The sequence below is a fragment of the Nicotiana tabacum genome, chromosome 5 (genome assembly GCF_000715075.1).
Source record: "Nicotiana tabacum cultivar K326 chromosome 5, ASM71507v2, whole genome shotgun sequence".
Lineage (NCBI taxonomy): Eukaryota > Viridiplantae > Streptophyta > Magnoliopsida > Solanales > Solanaceae > Nicotiana > Nicotiana tabacum.
This window is the reverse complement of record NC_134084.1, coordinates 159,153,271-159,168,901: the sequence shown is the minus strand read 5'-3', so window position 1 is coordinate 159,168,901 and position 15,631 is coordinate 159,153,271. Positions and strand designations below refer to the sequence as shown.

The following is a 15,631-nucleotide window of genomic DNA, read 5'->3' as shown; positions in this document are numbered from 1 at the left end:
GTGAGGCATTGAATTGATTTCGCTCAATCCGAGCCCCACATTCATCAAGGGGTTCATTCTCAAAAGGACTCAACCCGATTTTTTGAGGAGGATTTTTTGAAGAAGAGATGAAATTTTGAAAATGGTCTTACTTCTTCTTCTATACTGAAATTGAAGTTGAGTTCGAGAATAAGAAAAGAGATATATATAAATATGTTCATGATTCTTTGATTTTATTTTGGTTTTCAATTACTTTCCAAAACAAAAAATCAAAAGAGATATTCCATCCTTTCCTTCTGGGTTGGAGGTGGTTTGAAAATGGTGCTCGATTGAGAGTCGTTGAGTTTGTTATTGTCCAAGTTTTGATTTCTACTCGATTCTGTTGATGGTTGTGCTGATATTAGCTATTGTATTTCATTTGTACGCAATGTTCAAGCACAGTTGATCGGAAGTATTTATTGATTCCAGGTTCATTTCTTCTTCATTTATATTTTTCTTCTGTGATTCTGTGTTATGCGCTCATGTTCTGTTATGTTTTCGATCTAAGACTCCTTGAAAGTCAGTGTTTGGCTGTTTGAATTAAAAGCTGAGTCATGTTGGCCTTGGTTCAGGTCTGTTACTGGTTGTTCTTTGTGTGTGTTTATTCTGTATTGGGCGAGCGATTGTATGCATTGGTATAATGGCTGTAGCTGTATGAAGTCGTCCCATTCGTTTGTTAAATTTAAGCATGGAAACAGATTCATGAACCTTAAGAGTTGAAGCTTTCTTATTCGATCATTTCTGCCGGTTTAGTTGAGTTATAGACTATTCGGCTATATGTTTTGTTTGAGAAGAGGTATTAGTTTTCTGTGTGCAAATGTGAATCCGTTGCGCTTGATAGATTTTTACATGAATGGCCAAACTTCTGATCCACTCTATGGTTCTTAGATGAGACGTATTTGTTGTTTGTCGATTCATTGAGTCACAGAATTTCTCACCCGTCCCGAGTGCAATATGAGCTTATGAAATTGACACTGGTCATCTTTTGTTGTTGTTGTGTTACTCAGTCAATGGTATTTACGAGGACATGCTACGAATGTTCGAAGATAAGCGATTCATTGCTTGTTCTAAAGCAGTAGTTGGTCTAAATTTGGCTATCCAAGTACAATTGATTTAAATTTCAGCAATAGCTTCTTGAGGTTTGGTTCATTCCTGTTGTGTTTGGCTTAGCTTTGCGTTGGTCTAAAAGGGTCGAAGCTCCATCGTGTCGCTGTTTGTATATGCTCAGATTTGCGCTATTTGCCTTCTCCTGCTGGAAATCTATCTGTATTATTACAGCTATAAGAACTTTGTTCTTTCGCACTGCTAAAAACAGTTGATTCAAGCGATGAATCATGCTGAAATATGCAGTATTGTGGGATATCTGTTTGGATTGTTAGCCTGCAGAAAATCTGCCTTTGTTTCATTTTTGTGACTCTCCTTCAGACGTTGCTGTTATTTTTCTTGTGTGTTCCTCCTTTCAAGGATCGGCAGGCAGTCATGATTCACTCAAGAGTTTCATATGATATTCGAAAATGCCTACTTGTCTATCACTTCCTTTTCAAAGTAAATCTGCCTTCTTGTTGAAAAATGCATTAGTGTACTGTCCACTTGCTTCAGGATACCAGGAAAGTATCAGTGGTAGTTTTTTTTTTTTTGAAACACAAAGAGCCTTCAGTTCATTTTGCAATATTGATTGATAAGTGATTACATTTGGTTTATGGGAAGCTTTGGAATGGCCTTGTAAAGGTTTATTTCTCACACTACTTCTTGGTTGAGATATAATTCATGAACATATGAGTTTATTTCTTATCTTGAGTTTATTTCAAACATAGGCCTGAAACGATTCTCGCTGTTACTTGTTATGGCTCATTCGATCTGGTTAAGCTTGTTTGTCCAGTTTGGGCCAATCTCAGGCCCAATGACTATGTTTAATAGAAATTCTACCCATGTGCAAATATTGAAGCTTGGGCCCTCTTGGCTTCCTGACTAATACGTCTGGCCCATATTTTAGTTAATTAAGTTTTCTTTTGTTTATTTTTAGAGACAAATAAGTAGAAAAAATATAGTTGCTTCTAAGTTTGCCCTTAAAATAAAATGAGACGAGCCTTGCCCAATAAACACAAAATTGCGGGGCCCTCAATAATGGCTATAAAATAATTAGAATTTGGGAGGGCCGTTTAGAGAATTTCATGGCCGTCCCTAAAAATAATGTTACGTTAGAACCCTTAGGCGCGACTTAACTAAATTACTTTCTTAAACTCGGGTACGCATTGATGCGACCCAAATCCAAATCTCGACGAAGTCGAAATGTGTCGACAACCACGGGTGCATTGATTGCAACGTGGTTCGAAATGCGTTTTCACGACGTCGCAATTCTTTTAAAATAAATAATGATAAAAAGCGGGTTTACGAATAAATGACACATAAGCTAGCATATGTTAAAATCAGATAAAATCAAATGCAGCAGTTAAGCGACCGTGCTAGAACCACGGAACCCGGGAGTGCCTAACACCTTCTTCCGGGTTAACAGAATTCCTTACTCGGATTTCTGGTTCGCAGACTGTAACAGAGTCATATTTTTCCTCGGTTCGGGATTCAACCGGTGACTTGGGACACCATTAATCTCCCAAGTGGCGACTCTGAATAATTAATAATTAAATCCTGTTCTGATTGTCCTTTAAATGGAAAAACTCCTTTGCGCCCTTACCGGTGTAGGTAAAAAGGAGGTGTGACACCACTTATTGATAGTGGTGGCAAAATGGTTCAAAGAAAACAGTTAGCCACCCATATTATCCCCAAAAAAATGGATTGGATAATGAACTTTTTAAAAACGGGTAAAATATGGATAAGAACCATATTATCCATTTAGAAAATGGATAATAAATGGGTAACCAATGGATAACCAATGTGTCTAACTTTTACATTTGTAAAGCCTCAAATTAGGGGTTCCTCAAATTAGGGGTTCCTCAAGTTAGAGACACTAAGAATTCTGCCAAATGTGATTATATGCAATAAGTCATGGATAATATGGTTACTCTTATTATCCATCGATTATCCCGTTTTTTATCCGTATTAAATATGAGTCTAATCGAATAATTTATTCGTTTTTTATTACCCACTTTCAATCCAAATCATATCCGATCCGACCCACCCGTTTGTCACTCCTACTTATTGATATGAAATTCGGAGACAAGTAATGCAGAATGGTCATAATAAAGTTCATAAGTCATTTTAAAAAGTACTTGAAGGAGAGAAGATTTCGTGAGACTCTACTCGACAAATAAACCAATTATTGTCGTGGGTCGTTTGTGACATGGATTTGTAAAGCAAGGAGTATATACAACTGTGGGCCAGAAAAGGATAAAAGGGACTAAGCACCTAGTTTTCCAATTCCCGGGGATACCACAATTACTTTACTGGCTTTATCCAAATCCTTAATCTAAAAGCACACAGATATTTTTGAATCTAACAGCTAAAAACTATAACGCATATGGAAATTAAATATGTGGGCGGCCTACACTTCGTATCCTGTCGTTGCGGTTTCACCCTTTATATAAACAAAGACTTCAAATCATAACAAAAGCATCTACAAAAATATTACTACTACCTTTTTTTTCTCCTCTGTTGTGAAATTGAAAAAGTGATAGATATTTGAACAAGAAGAATGTCTGGGCTAATTGATATGTGGTCAAATGAGGTAGCCAAGTTGCGAAACAAGACAGGTCAAGATCAAACTGGATCAATAGCTGCTGAACCCATTTTCTCAAACGCAACTAATTATAATGAAATGGTTCGTGGAAATCATGAATCTCTCTCCTTATTTCAAAGATATGGGTTGGCATCCAACTTGGGTAAACTCAATAAGTTGGTGAATTACTCTGAGGCTTCAGTCTCTATGATTGTGGATTGTGTTAGTCCCTGAGCAAAGCAATTAAGCATATATATCTTTCTGTTTTTCTTGAGTTGAGGAAACTGTACTATTACTACTTCCTTTACTCATATTCCAACCTTTTATGTTATGGTGGGTATAAGTTAGGTTCTTGAATAACTTGTGTACATATACTTACAGTTAATCGAAATCCTTCAATGCAATTTCTTTCGATTTTTTTTTTAATTTAAAATACTAGTTTTTCTTTCTTTCAAAACATCAGCGCGTGGTATACAAGTTTAGATCTAACGACTGGTCTAGTAACCTTTCGGATTGGGGATCCACGTTGGCAACAACCACACCCCCACAATATTTCAGTTTATGCTCATATCGTCACCTTAGTAGGGTTTAATCACCAAATCAGAATGAATTAATATGATTCCTTTACACTTAGGACATCAAAATACCAAACCATGAACGAAGAAAGTTACGAGAAGAAAGCATATTGACGTAAAAAGGTGATATAATTTTTGCGATAGAATTAAAAGGTAAAGTATGTTAAATAATTTAACCAGCGAGTATAAAAGCTAGTTACAGTCGAAAATAGTCTGCCTTTAAAATAATAATCGAAAATATGTATTTTTATATAGTTTTTGTATATGTATCCACTTTGTATGTTATAAAAAAATTATATAAATTTTATACACTTTTTGGCTATCGAATATAAATAGTTTGTGGTGCGGACTAAGTCGGGTTTAAACAGCCCAGTCCAAATATGTGACCAGCTCACCCAGCTTTAATTAATCACGAACTCATCAAAGCTAGGGTTTAAGCTCGTTTCATCTCTCCCTCAGAAGAGAAATCTTGCAAACGACGAAACCATGTTTCCAGGATTGTTCATGCGTAAACCTGACAAAGCAGCTGCTCTCAAGCAGCTCAAGACTCACGTCGCCCTTTTCGGAGCTTGGGTCGCCGTAATTCGGGTCACCCCATACATCCTTCACTATTTTTCGGATCAGAAAGAAGAACTCCTCCTCGAACTCTAAATCCCTATTCTTTTTTGAACTTCTTTCTACTCAGGTAAAATTTTCTCTTCTAATAGAAATTATATACTCAATTAGGCTCAATATTATTAAGTGATCATGTCCGAATTGGAAGATTAGATACATTCACTCAGATATTCTGCCTTGACTTTGGATTAGAAGGATTATAGACTTAGTCCCGGTTATTCAGTTCACTATCTGTAGTTCTATGGAGACTTGTGATTTTTTTGTTGGGTCAGCTTGATAATCTGGTTAATTGCTTATGTTCATGTATAAAACTCAAGTGGATTAGGGCGCATCTATCTTTTCCACTTAAATACCAGACTTAGTTTGGTCGCATGATTCGAACTCGTGAAATGCGCCTCCAACACATTCACTGGTGTATTAACTTTGCCCGTTGAACCAAAGGCCTGGGACGCTTCCTAGATTAACATCTTTTGCTAGTGTTATCGTTGTCCTTCATTCTTTTGATTTTCCATACTGTATTTGTTGTGTCTCAATAAGAGTGGCTTATCCTGGGGTTTTTCTCTTCATGTCACCATGTGTCAGCATATCTTTTGGGGGCTGTAAGGCCGTTTGAATCATCTTCTGCACTAGAGTGTTCCAAGGTTGTGAATTTCAGCTGAATAAGAAGTAGTTGGTTGGTAAGAGTGCTTGAGCTTTAGCAACAATGAGTTGGTTCATGGATGGATGGACATTTATGCTCCTTTCAAATTTCAAGAACCTCCTAATGTGATATTAAAATCTAAGCCACTAAGGTAACTCGTAAGTGCAAAATCTAGTTTCATGAGCTTGCTGAATCAATATGAAGAATGATATAGTTTTCATTGAAAGATAACTTGGAGGCTCGTTCGATGTTGTGTTTAGTTATATTGTTAATGTGATTGAGCAATAATGGAATAGAATTGCTTTATCATCCTAGTAAATCTTTTGTGGGTTGACAATCTTGCCTCTAATGTTATTCATATATCAAAATTTGAAATTAAGAAACACATGACTGAACCAAGGTCGTGGCGTTTCTTGTGTTTTTGGTGTTGTATGTAACTTAGGTTCTGGTGCATAAAGTAGTTGGATTGAGTTGTGTAAGTTGCCGAGCACCAATTATGAAATGATCTATGATTTGGAGTACTCTGGTTGAGGGTTAAGGAATAAACTTCTACCGGAAATTCCTATGTGTTTATTTTTTATGAGCTTTATATCTACTAGAATATGAAAGTAATCTTAAGCTCTTTACTAATAAATGCAAGAAGAAGCTTGTATGGCGATGGTCCCTATCGCCTGTGCATGAGTTTGGATTTCATGGTTCTATTTGGTAGGTGATTAGAAGTTTGAAAATATGAATTTTACAATGCAAGTGGATCGAGTTGATTCTGTAGATGCAAAGTAAAGTACTAGGAATTGAATGATTATATGTGTGTGAGTACGGCAAAGTTGATGAAGTAACATGTTTCATCATCTTTTCTTGAATCTTGTGAATATTACTGTTGTTCCAGGACTTTGTTCAACAGCAAAGGATGTGTGGCAGGCGCACATCATGAGTTCGAATCTTGGGCGGTGAACCAAGTCCGGTATCTAAATGGAGAAGAGTAGAGGGGCCCCTAGCCCATTATCTACCAAGTGTCGAACCGTGGCACCAATGGCCCTTAATTTAGTATGGCTTTCGTGCAGTTCCTTAATCTTGATATGTTTAAGTTGCTTACTCCTAGTATATCAGTTGCTTATAATTTCAGTTTGGACTAGAATTCATGCATGTGCTCACATAGGTAATTATGGATTGGGATTGCTGTGTTGTTGCTCGAGTACAATTTCTGATGCAATTCCATTTTAGGCCCTTTCAAAGTTGTACCATTCTTCAGTTAATTGCCTGATTTAAATACAACTTAAGGTCTGTCTTTCTTTATATACAAGTCTCTGATAATGTCCTTATCTTCTTGTCTTTCCCTTCTGCAGTTTCTCTAGAGGAAGGAATGTTTGGAAGAAAAGGAGCTAGTGTTCTCTACACATCTGTTGACCCTCTTCTCAGTCATTTCTGTCTCTACTTTTCATTTTCATTTGACGATATGATTCCGAAATTTGTTAGGTTGGCATATAATTGGGAATTGTATGGTTGTACCCTAGTTATTTGAGATAAAATTTGCTGCGGAAACTCTCTTTTGGTTTATCGACACCAAAGTCATGTGTGAATTTGATGGCTTTCCCACCTAGATTAGATACCCATCTTCCCCAGTAATCTTTGCACTATGTTAATGCATAAATGATCCCATAAGTGAGATTTAGCGTGGTTCTATCTGTAATGTTACCAATGCAATATGGCCACCAAATCGCCTCTTGTTATGTTTTTTCATCTGAAACTTTCTTTCCCAACAATTTCTGAACTCAATGCAGTTCTAAACAGCTTCTAATAATCGATTATCTAAGGCCTAACAGCTTCAGCAATTCAGCCATATCCATAACTGTTGTATTCCTATTGAATCTCTGTGGATTCACTTGTCTTGTCACCAAGTAATGTGTCAAAATACAAGTTACATATTAGTCTATGTATTATCTCTAACAAATTTCATAAATCCTTCAAGGTCCGGAGGAATTTTTGTTGGTGGTGGCGGAAAAGAAGCTTGTTCATCATCGCTTCCGGGCGAAGTAGCATCCTGCGCAAGTTTCGCTAGCATTTCTTCATAAGCTTCGTCTATCTCCGGTTTTGATTCTGCAAGTCTAAAATTTCTTCTTTCCGAACGGATCCAATCTTTGAAGAGTACTGATTTTCTAAGCTCTCCCTCATAGACGCTCTATGATCACCGATTTGAAGTCTTGCTTGACTGAAAGCGCTCTCCGATGCCACTGTTGAAGCTTGAACACTTAAAATATCTCGAGTCATCCTTGAAAGAACCGGATAGTGTTTTTGTTTGTCCTTCCACCATTCCAAAACATCAAAGGAGCCGTCGGAATTCTCTGATTTAAGTCCCTGCGACAAATAAACTTGAAGCTCATTTAGTTGTGAACTATCACCAATATTATCACCTTGAGAACCCTGAACTCCATCCAAGCACTAAGGGCTTTTAGGCCCGCAGTTCTTTTAGATGATTGCGAACTAGACGAAGTAGGAGTTGGAACATTTGGTCTAGCATAATCTAAGGCAAGTTGATAAGCATTATAAATTGTTTAGCATTTATTTTAATTGAGGCTTTTGCATCTCAAGTGTAGCAAATTCCTCATCTGAAAGTGATAAAGCGTTACAATTTTTTGTGTACCAAAAGTGAGTACCTCCTAATTTCATTGTAGGATTTAACATGGCAGCAACACCAAAAATAGGGGGGATAGGGAAAAAATATTTTTTAAACTTATCTTTCATAGAATTAATAGCAAGTTGATAAATTACCCCACCCTCTGAAAATTGAGTAAACAAATCTGTAAGTGCTGCAATATAAACTAAACAATTAAAAATAGTAGGATAATATTGCCTAGATAATTCATTTGTAGCAACATGAAATTGTTCTAAAAAGTCTACAAGCATTTTAACATTAGTCCAATCCTGATTTATAAGGTGTTCATCATCATCACCACCAACACGAGCATTATACGTTGTGTTTATTGGGTTTCTATATTCATATGCAACAACTAAACTTTCATACATGTAATTCCATCTAGTCGGACAAGGTTTAGGAACTTTTCTTTCTCTAAGGCTAAATTCATCACATTTTTTAAAATATTCTCTAAGTCTACTTCTACGGTTTAAATAAAACAGTCAATTAAGAGCCATTTTAGCCTTTTCAATTTCCACATTTAAAACTTTCATACCATCACCGACGATTAAATGGTAAATATGACAAATACATCTAACATGAAAAATATTACTAAATGCAGGATTTAGTGTAGTTCTAAGCAAGCCTATAGCATTAGTGTTACTATAAGTATTATCCATTGAAACTGACATTATTTTATCTTTAATACAAAAATATCTACAAATATTTGCAACTGTGTTAGCAATAAACTTACCTGTGTTGCGTGAATTAATTATTCTATAAGCAATAATGCGCTTTTGCATTATCCAGTCCTCATCAATCCAATGACTTGTAACAGTTAGATAATCACAGTCATTACCACTTTTATAACTATCAGCAGTAATAGCAATGCGACAATCTATATAAGTAAATAAATAGCGCAAATATTGTTCATTATGTTTATATTTATAAATATCGCTCTTTACGGTTGTGCGAGGTCATACTTTATAAGTAGGATTAAAAACTCTTCTAATATAATGCACAAAGTGAGGGTTAGAAGGAAAACTATAGGGTAAGCACATAGCAATAACCATTTTTGCCAATTCTTCACGATCTTTATTTGGATCATAATATAAAATGTCACCGGTAATAGTGTTAATTCCCGACTGTAAAATAGGGTTAACCTCAGTATCTAAACTTCTACCCTCTTGCGCAACTTTCATTTGTAAATATCTAGCTTTATCTCTAGGGTGTTTCTTTATGTGTCTAGTCAAAGTACTCGTACCGCTACGCTCTCCAATATATTTATGAGCCATCAAAGACCCACAAATTTTACACTTAGCCTTATTTTGTTCTCTTAGTTGAGTAAAAAAGTGCCAAATAAGAGATGTTTCGGTCCGTTTAGAAGGTTGTCTATTAAAAGTAGGGGTTACTACAGGAAGGTCAGGCGGAGCATCATTTGGATTATTATCAGTTGGGTTATTAACAGGACTAGTAGGTGTATCATCTAAATCCAATTGCATTTCATCTAAATCATCATTTTCAAAGATAGTTTGATTAGGATAAAGAGCATTCATAACTTCATCATTTAATTGTTGACCTGGTGCAACATCATGACAAAATTGACTATCGAAAAATTAAAAACAAGGGTTATCACTATCAAGAATAACAAGTGGAGGAGGACGGGTAACAGGTCTGGGTCGGGGAGCCGCGGGAAGAGTAGTAGCTTGGCGACTAGATTCACCAATTTTAAATTTTTCCTTACCCTTACCACCAAATATTTTTTTTTCAAAGAAAAGTCCATATTAATTATAATTAGACTAGCTAAAACAAACAAAACTATAATATTAAAACTTAAGAGTTGGAACGAGTTTACCGAATTGACGAACAACTTCTTGAAAATTGAATATCTTTGAAGACTTGAAGACTTCAATTCACCAACTAAACAATTTTTCACAAAATTGCAATAATAAAGTAAACAATTATAGAAGAAAATTAGAGAGAGATTGATGAATTTGTGAGTAAAAATGAAAGAATGAGGTGGTTTTTATAGTTGAGAATAGAGAAAAAGTGTAATTATAAAAAGTTTGGGGTTAAAACAAAGTTTGGGGGCCAAATGGCTATTTTTTAAAAAGCCAAACTGCTAAAATTGCAGGCCAACGGCAAGTTTTTAAATTTCAGACCGTTGGCCTTTATTTTATTTTTTTTGAAAAATAGCTCTGTTGGGTCCTCTTGGCCCGTTAGGCCCGGTTGAACCGACCCAGGCTCGCCTGCCGGTCCCCGGCTAAACGGTCCCGGGCTCGCGGTCTATTTGATGAGGACCGGCCCGTTTGGCCCGTTTGCTAGCGGTCCCAGCCCGGCCCACAATACACCCTTATCGTATGGTCTTTTGACTTGTCAAAACCACCCAATAGAAAAGAAAGAATGAAGCAGATAAACAAGTACTCAATACCATACCATCAACACTGAAAACTCAGTTATAGAAATGTTGCATCAAAAAGTTAATCTCTCAGTTTAGTTCAGAAGCATGCCCCCTTAACTAATTACATTAAGCAAAATCAGAGATGATATATGCCAAGGAAAGCACCAACTGCTGATGCAATTTATCTATACAAAGCCAATGTTCATGAGTAGGTTGAGAGTGATAATAGAAAGATTACACAATGTCTGAATTAGTTAGAGTTCCATACTGTGAGTGATGCATTGCATTTTACACAATCTCATTTTGGCTGCCGGGCAGCTACTTCATAACATTCAGGGGTTTGGTTTGGTCATCTCCTCAGCCTCTCTGTCTTCTTAAAGGCAGGGGTAAGGTCTGCGTACACTCTAACCTCCCCAGACCCCACTTGTGGGACTACACACTTGGTATGTTGTTGTTGGTTTGTTCATCTCCTGTTTTATACTGTCTGGATCTGGCACCCCGTTTGTCAGCCAGCTCAATCTTTTAGAAGATTGGATGTGCCGAGGATACACATCAAGTCATTTTTGAATAACTGGGAAGACTATAAAAAGTTGATCATCAACCAGCAAAAACAGCAGATAATGAACCAATTCATCACTTAGAGCCAACAGAACATTATGTCCTTCAAAGTTATGCAGTAGTTAACAGATATATGCAGGATTGGCCTTCTTATCATGGAATCTCCATGGCTTTATGACATTCTAATCTTCGGTTACTTTTGTGTCAAGCAGCTGGAAGTCTTCTCCAACTTTCACAGCATAATAGCTTCAGGAAACAGCTGTAAATTTTTCGAAAAGCCATCTTTGTGGTATTGTCAGTTTGTAAAGAAATAACATAAAAGATATTGGAAGAGCATTCATTTTCTGTATGGAGCAGTAATAGTAAAATCAGTTGTTACTCGGATATAGCAGAATTTGACATTTCAAAAGTAAAAATCATCCTAGAAAAACATCTAATGCAACAACATTGACTTGTGAGCCAAACGAATTTGTTACATGTCTTGACATACCCTTAGGGTGACAAAATTAGCCCATGAAAACATGACCTGCCCAACCCGTCTATTGTTCCCAATCTTAAAATGTAGGAACACTTACTTTTGCAGCCCTCCGTTCTTAAACTCAAACCTCAGAGACTCATGCTTAGGCAAACTTAATCAGCTATTTAACTATGATAATGGTATTAAAGTATCTAAGCAGGTTATTCAGCTCTGTGAGAAAAGCAGGCTATCCTCTAGGCATTCCACAAATAGGAATAGGACAATAGGTAATAAAGCCTCAATTGTAATTTGAGTGGTGAAACATAAAGCGCACTGTGGGAAACATAAAGCACATTGTGGGATGTAACTTTTATCTCCGACTAGGAAAGCGATGAAAGAACATTTATGCTGGTACACTGCAGGAAAGAGTCTAGGATGAATCATCTTAAGATCCTGACCTGTAGCGAGAACTCTTCAAGCAGTTAGAAAAAACAACAACAACAACAACAACAACAACAAACCCAGTGTAATCTCATATATGGGGTCTGGGGAAGGTAGTGTATATGCAGACCTTACCCCTACTTATAAAGGTAGAGAGGCTGTTTTCGATAGACTCTTGAAGCAGTTAGTTAGTGTTCATATTCTTCAGCAAGAATGCACTGCTCATGTTCGAAAAATCATGAAGATGCCCTTCAGAGAGTACCGTGCTTTGATGTACAGATAGACTTGCACCTCGACAAAGTCACCTTGTCTGTTCTTAACTCATAGCCTGAAGTCAAACTTAAGATTTGGTTAAAACTCTGGATGCTATACGAACTTCTAGCTATCTTTACAAGGGATCTTATTCGTAAGCATTTCATTCCTCAAACTTTCAGCCATTTTATCATCCCCTTGCTTGATGTACCCGTCAATGAAAGCACTATATATTTCCAAATTTGGTGCAAATCCTTTCCCCACCATCTCCACCTGAAGTTTCCGAGCTTCTTCCATCCACCCCTCCTCACACAAGCTCCGTATCAGAAGTTCGTATGTTGTCTTCCTTGGTACGATATCATGTTTCTTTATTACACCTCTCACAAATTCCAAGGCTTCAAGAACTCCACTTTTGTCACAGAGCACCTGAGCAATTGCATCTATCATTGAACTTTCTGGCTTGAATCCCTTTCGACACATATCCTTATACAAGACCAGAGCTGCTTCAGCATTCCCGCTCATACAATGTCCATTTGTGAGATGCTCAAGTGTAACACAAGTACACTCCACCCCATTGAAAACCATCTCCGTGTACATCTCCTCAGCTCTCTCAACCTCCCCAACTTTACAAAACCCCCCAATTATGGTATTATAAGCTACAATATCATGTTTCACGCCCTTATCACCCATCTCCTCCCAAACTTTCATGGCATTTTCAATCCTTCCATCCTCACAATACGCAGCCATTAAAACGCTATAACTATATGTATTAGGGGCGCAATTTTTTTCCATCATTTCCTTCCAAACCTCCTCAACCTTCTCCACAACTCCTTCTCTATGAAAAGCAACCATAAGAATGTTAAACGTATAAGCATTCGCGATCACACCCTTCACCACTCTACCTTTAAAGATTTCCCGATACATATCATAAGCACCAAAAGGGCCTCGACTTTTCGCAATCAACTCAATCAAAGAATTGCATATAACAACATGTGGAAAGATATTCTTTTTAGCTAAAATCCTCACAAGTTGAACAGAAAGATCAATTTTTTTAGAATCTAAATAAGCTTTAATCAACAAATCAAACACAAAGGGAGCTGAATCACAAGTCCTGTAAGTTTTAACCAAGATTTGGAAAATCCTTGGTGGGTTTGTTAAATCAGGTTGATGGATTTCAGGGAATTTACGAATGGCGGATTTTAGTAGCTCTAAAGCTTGGGATTTAAGGCGGGATCGGGAGAGGATGTGAATGATAGTGGCGTAGGAAGAAAGAGAGTGAGAGCAAATGGAGCGAGTGATTGTGAAATGAAAGAAACGGAGGGCAAGATGAGGTGTGTTGCGGAGTTGAAGAATGATTTGAGAGACTTGGGTGGGAGTGAAGCCGGAAGGGGGTGGGGATAGGGAAAGAATTTCAGACCATCTTGATTTTGAGCGATGGTGTTTGAGGATTGTTATGGCTGTTGAGACTAGAGTTTCATCTTCGTTTGAAGACGATTGAGTTGGAGAAGAGGAAGTAGGAGAAGAGAAGGAAGAGGAAGATGCGTGTTTGGTTAATGGGGTTGAGAAAATAGTGCGTCTTGCAATAGTTGATAGCATCGCCATCGATGGCTATTTGCTGCTCCGTTCCGGCATTTTGTCGAACAGCTTCTGTTCCAAGTATAAGACATTTAACAATCTGTACCATGAAGTTTATTGACCAACTGTGCCAAGAAGTTATGCTGGAAAAACCTTTTTTTAAAAACGGAAAAAGGTAAAAAAAATGCCCCTTTGCTATGCAAAAAGGTTATATATGTCTTCCGCTATACTTTTGTTCTATTAGTACCTCGACGTTATAAATTTGGTGCAAAAATACCCTTTGTCCGTTAAGTACTCTATTGTAACCAATGTATTAGTCAAAATCTAATCGTCACGACCGAACTGACCAATGTCCCGCCAAAGTGACCGGGCAGTGAAAGATAACATAGCCCACTCTATATACCTTTCCCGACATCCGTCGAGTCGGAAAGAGCAGCGCCTAAAAGGACGACCATGACACATTGGAGGAGAGAGAGCGTCGGACCAAGTAAAGGGCAAGGGTGTCTTGACTATATATAGTAAGGGAAAACCTTCGATTAAAGGGGGTTTTGTTCCCCCCCCCCCTCTCTCAAACTCTCTTCTTGTAATTTTGATAGAAAAGAAGAAATCTACAGAAAAACATGTAAAGTTGTCCCCCTATCGATCGATGGGAGGCACAATGTTGAATTTCAATAAGATCGTTTACATCTTTCTCATCATATATACAATCCACACTATTAGCTCTTTGATCTGGAATTTATTATGTCTGACTAAGATTTACCCATTCATCTTCTTTGATTGATTTGTTCAAAAAGGTTTTGATATCTTTTGAGTCAAACAATTTGGCGCCGTCTGTGGGGATTTCTTAGTGAAATTTTCTAGTCTCTCCCAGATCAAAGACAAGAAAGACGATCACCCACCGAAAGGAGCGCGAAGGAAAAACCCAACCCACCTGAGACAAAAGCACAACACGGTAGGGGGAGGAGAGCCGAGTAGAATTGCCGAATTTAGAAGTCTCTGCCCCATCAACCATCGAAATGTCGAACAAGACGAACAATGTTACCAACCTGTTCTCCCCCATTGGACCACCAGGTAGGGCAAGGAAAGTATTATTTTAACTCACATTCTGCTCTTTGCTCAAGTAGGAACACAAAGGCCGCGGGGAAGAGCGAGTAAAGAAACATCTCAATTAAAGAAAGAAAACCTACTGCGAAACAACCGAAATACTACCCGCCAGTGACATCTCCAAGCAGGAAAGCAGAATTCAGACAAGGAAACTACAATGTGTGCGCAGAGCAAACCTAAGCGAAGTAACCACGTTTCATATTCTCCAACGTTGCACCCCCTGATGCAAGCAATGTCAAACGAACTGGGACTCTCCCAGAAAATGTCTGGCTCTCCAAAAACTGGGACTGACAAAGGGTTACTATTTTGATAAGTTCGAAATAACACATTTTAAGGCCAAGGTACTTCTCTAAAAAGAAGAGTTCGACCTCGATCGAACGACGATGGGTTACTATTTCAATAAGTTCTAAATAACACCCTTTAAAGCCAAGGGCCTTCGCCAAAAAGAAGAGTTCGACCTCGATAGAACGACAACGAGTTACTATTTCGATAAGTTCGAAATAACACCCTTTAAGGCCAAGGGCCTTCGCCAAAAAGAAGAGTTCGACCTCGATCAAACAACGACGGGCTACTACTTCGATAAGTTCGAAATAACACCCTTTAAGGCCAAGGGCCTTCGCCAAAAAAAAAAAAAAAATTCGACCTCGATCGAACGACGACGGGTTACTATTTTGATTAGTTCGAAATAACACCCTT

At 37.7% G+C, this 15,631-nt stretch overlaps 1 protein-coding gene and 1 long non-coding RNA gene across 2 annotated transcripts; one reads left to right on the top strand and one right to left on the bottom strand.

The window, feature by feature from the left end:
* The first annotated feature begins 4,954 nt into the window (after positions 1 to 4,954).
* Positions 4,955 to 7,070, top strand: LOC107798931 (uncharacterized). The gene is made up of 3 exons (XR_001651028.2): positions 4,955 to 5,669; positions 6,405 to 6,562; positions 6,862 to 7,070. It is a non-coding gene; the product is annotated as an uncharacterized LOC107798931 (long non-coding RNA).
* Positions 7,071 to 10,614: 3,544 nt separating this feature from the next.
* LOC107798932 (pentatricopeptide repeat-containing protein At2g15980-like) lies at positions 10,615 to 13,994 on the bottom strand. The gene is made up of 2 exons (XM_016621960.2): positions 12,140 to 13,994; positions 10,615 to 11,365 (listed from the first exon to the last, which is right to left on the bottom strand). The coding sequence occupies exon 1, from the start codon at positions 13,856 to 13,858 to the stop codon at positions 12,383 to 12,385; it is 1,476 nt and encodes a 491-aa protein (XP_016477446.1). The 5' UTR covers positions 13,859 to 13,994; the 3' UTR covers positions 10,615 to 11,365; positions 12,140 to 12,382.
* Between the last annotated feature and the right edge of the window lie 1,637 nt (positions 13,995 to 15,631).

Excerpts from the sequence above, each read along its gene's own strand:
- LOC107798932 (XM_016621960.2), bottom strand. The coding sequence starts at position 13,858 with ATGGCGATGCTATCAACTATTGCAAGACGCACTATTTTCTCAACCCCA.